The following is a 3,775-nucleotide window of genomic DNA, read 5'->3' as shown; positions in this document are numbered from 1 at the left end:
TTTCAAATTTAAATTTGAAACCATACCATGTTATTAGCTTAAAAAGCTAAATCATGTAAAATTATAAAAAATAAATTTGTTTATAAATATATGTATATATATTGTAGAGTTTAGGCTTCTGTGATCCAGATCAAGTTTACAAAGGATTTTTCGGCGAAGATCACATGAGACATCATTTGTCGACGCGTTTCGAACCAACCAGTGTGGTTCATCGTCAGGACAAGATGAAGAAACAGATCCAGCTTAGCAGGTTAAATAGACAGAGCAAAGCCTCCAACGGCTAAAAAGTTAACGGCTACTTTTGACTAAGTCCAGGGATCAAAAACTCTATTTAGTAAAAATGTTAATCTGGGGGGCCTAGTCCATTAAATAAAATAATAATATGATAAAAAATATTAATAAATAATTAAAATATTAAAAATAATTAAACAATGATATTTTTTTTAAATAATTAAACTTTGTACAGGCTATCCATATAGCCCAACTTTTAAGTCTCCCTCATTCCTCCTGAATTTTAAGAATATGGCTTCCTTTTTTTTAATTTCGAAATCTTTTAGAGAGTATAAAAGTTAACTTATTAAAATGTATTCTCATTTTAATGTGGAAATTAAATTTATTTTGAGTATCAAATCATTATAAAAATGAAATAATTAATTTAGAGTATATTTTATGATTTATTTTATTTAATTGATTTTATTTTTTAATAGTAATAATTTTTTTTTGATGAAATTAGATTTTTCTCTTCAATTAAGATATTTTTTAAATACATAAATAAATTTAGTAGTCTAAAAAAATATTTAAAGCTTGAGTATTGTGTAAATTATATTACTCAAACTTATTATTCCAAGAAATCTCTAATAAATTAGAAAAATTAAAAATATCAATTAATTCAACTCGATTTTAATTTAGTTATTTCAAATATCTAATACTTTTAACTATAGATATTTTTAAAAATAAAAATTATGAAACTTTTGAGTTAAAATATCTCAATTTTTTATTCAAATAAATAAACAATAAAAATATCTAAATTACTCATTAATATTTTTATTTTTATTTTTAATTTCTTAAATATTAATTTTATTTTTAATTATAAAAAAACTATAAAACATAATTTAATATTATTTAATTCAATACTAATATTATTTAATTTAATCCATGTCTTGAAGACTCTATAGGAACGGACACCACGCAACACCACGCAAGCCTAAGTGACCAGTTGAAGGTAGATAACGACCTACCCAACTAATGGTTAAAGCAAGACGCACACCATTTTGTCTTATGGTTAATGCTTGTGAAATGAATGGTTTATATTAATAATAATAAAGGTTTTTATAAATTTATATGTTAAATGATTATAAATTGGATGGGTATGAAAAAAAAATGTTATTAATTTTATATAGATTTCAATTCCAATCTATAATATTATAAATTTATAATAATAAATATATTTTCATAATAATTTGATTTTTTTATATATCAATATATAATTTATTGAGTTGAGATATTTATTTTTATTGAGCTGAGGTATTCATTTTTATCGTGTAGTTTGAAAATAATGCATAAATATATTTGGTTTTTTTTTAAATATTATGTATATTTAAAAAATATATAAAATATTTAAATTTTATGTTTTTTTTTTAAATATTTTAATATCTCATATCAACTTCATATATATCTATATTTAAAAAATATTAAAAAATATTAAAATAAATTATTTTAATGTTATATAAAATATTTTATTTTAGACTCAGCAATTTTAGCCAAATTTATAATCGGAGTATCTTTACTCTGGAATATTATGTATATTACTACTCATCCCGTCTCGCTCAGCGTAAGTCCACGAGCGACAGCGAAAGGCCCTATCGTGCTATTCTATCGGGCCGCCATCCCTCTTATAAGTACCTCTTACATGGGAATTTGATTTCTACCTATTATTGGTTGTCAGTGTTTTAATACAAATTTGCTTAAAGCCCTACACAAATTCTTAGAAACAACCAACCATTGTGGAACACAGTTAGGCGACACCATATCTTTGTGAAGTCACGTCAACCTTTGCTCTGTCCTTCACGTCTCTGCTTACGAGTTGAACAAATCCACGAATATCACATTACACATTTTCGAGCGAGCACCATTATTGACCCTCGATTCCATGAAGACAAGTCATCTTTTAAAAAAAACTGCCACGTGTCAATAAGTCTCTGGCTGTCCGCCATGGGGATTTGACTACTATATATAAATAAATAAAGATAACCACTTACCTTCTCACCAGTAGATGTGTCTAAGGCCTGTTCATCCGCGAATTCATTTCTTCATTATTTGTGTGTATCCATCCTCTCACCTATACCCCATTTTTTTCGTGGAATTCCGCTTTTAAGATTCGGTAGAGATGGTGAAATACGTGGGAGGAGCCCTGCCTCTAACTTCCCTCAATCATATTTCTCTCCTCTGCAAGTCTGTTGAGGATTCCATTAATTTCTACGAGAATGTGCTAGGATTTGTTCCTATTAATAGGCCCCGCTCTTTTGATTTCGGTGGAGCCTGGTAACTATATTTCTTTTCAATTCTGCCTGCCTGTTAACCACAGTTTAAACCACTGTTTTTGTTTATGTTACCACAGATGCAAAAAGAGTCTTACAGTTTTGATGATTGTGCAGGCTGTTCAACTATGGAGTTGGCATACATTTGCTACGGATTAACAATCCAGAGGATTTACCCAAGAAATCTGACATTAATCCAAGGGATAATCACCTATCCTTCCAGGTATAGATACACTAAGGAGTCTAAATATTCATGTTGATCATGGTTTTTGCAATTCTCTGATCATATTATTGAGATTGAGATTGTTTGATAAATATATTTGATTGTGGATTGCATATGTGCAGTGTGAGAGCATGCAGGTGGTGGAGATGAAGCTGCAAGACATGGAAATAAAGTATGTAAAACGCAGAGTAGAGGAAGGGGGATTATACGTGGATCAGTTGTTCATTCATGACCCTGATGGCTTCATGATGGAAATGTGTAATTGTGAGAATCTCCCTGTGGTGCCATTGACACCCACTTCTCATGGTTGCAGGTTTCCATCGGCCATTGATTCAAAGCTGCAAATGATATTGGATATGAGCCCACCAAAGCAACAGCAACAAAATTAGTGGAGCCACCGTCTGTACCTCAGGAAATGCTCATGTTCAATAGTGGCAATCCAGAACATGAGGCTGAGTTTGGCATTGTGATATGATTGAGAAAATCCAGTCCTCAAAATTATTTTTATTGTTTGACAAGAGATATAGAGGGGCATGATGATTCATTGATCAGTTTGCAGATGTGTGACTGCAACCTTTCTGATGTGGACAGAATTCTAACACCCCATCGCTATTGTTTGGGTTGGTGTGATGACATAATAAATTGATTTAATTTAATAATATTTGTATTGAATGTATGTAGCTGCATCGTCATCCTATCCATCGATCGTTCAGATTTTGGAATGTAGGTATCAAAACAAGAACAACAAATGGCACAAGGCGTTGTATTGCAAAATAATTTGTCCCATAATATGTGTTAAATTCGAAGACAGAATTTGCATTGGACACGACAGTCGGAGGGAAAACAAAAGAGAGAGCCCATATACAAATGCAGAACCTGCACTGGACACGACACTGCAAATGAACACGAAACTTAGAGAGACAGTCAATCATTTTATTTATTTGAATAACCGTAGAGTTATTTTGTTTGTTTAGGTTTACTCACATAGGGATTTCTCTCACAAAGGGATTAAAAT

At 30.4% G+C, this 3,775-nt stretch overlaps 1 protein-coding gene across 1 annotated transcript; it reads left to right on the top strand.

Annotated features, from left to right (window-relative positions):
• Nucleotides 1-2,277: 2,277 nt before the first annotated feature.
• On the top strand, nt 2,278-3,436 carry LOC149187677 (glyoxylase I 4-like). The gene is made up of 3 exons (XM_089412860.1): nt 2,278-2,541; nt 2,655-2,760; nt 2,883-3,436. Exons 1-3 carry the CDS (start codon nt 2,387-2,389, stop codon nt 3,147-3,149), a joined length of 528 nt encoding a protein of 175 aa, XP_089268986.1. The 5' UTR covers nt 2,278-2,386; the 3' UTR covers nt 3,150-3,436.
• Nucleotides 3,437-3,775: the final 339 nt, after the last annotated feature.

Source organism: Pinus tabuliformis, chromosome 3_1 (assembly GCF_031772625.1).
Source record: "Pinus tabuliformis cultivar Carrire ecotype Pingquan chromosome 3_1, CPIR1, whole genome shotgun sequence".
Lineage (NCBI taxonomy): Eukaryota > Viridiplantae > Streptophyta > Pinopsida > Pinales > Pinaceae > Pinus > Pinus tabuliformis.
The sequence above is the reverse complement of the archived record's forward strand: the minus strand, read 5'-3'. Positions and strand labels throughout refer to the sequence as shown.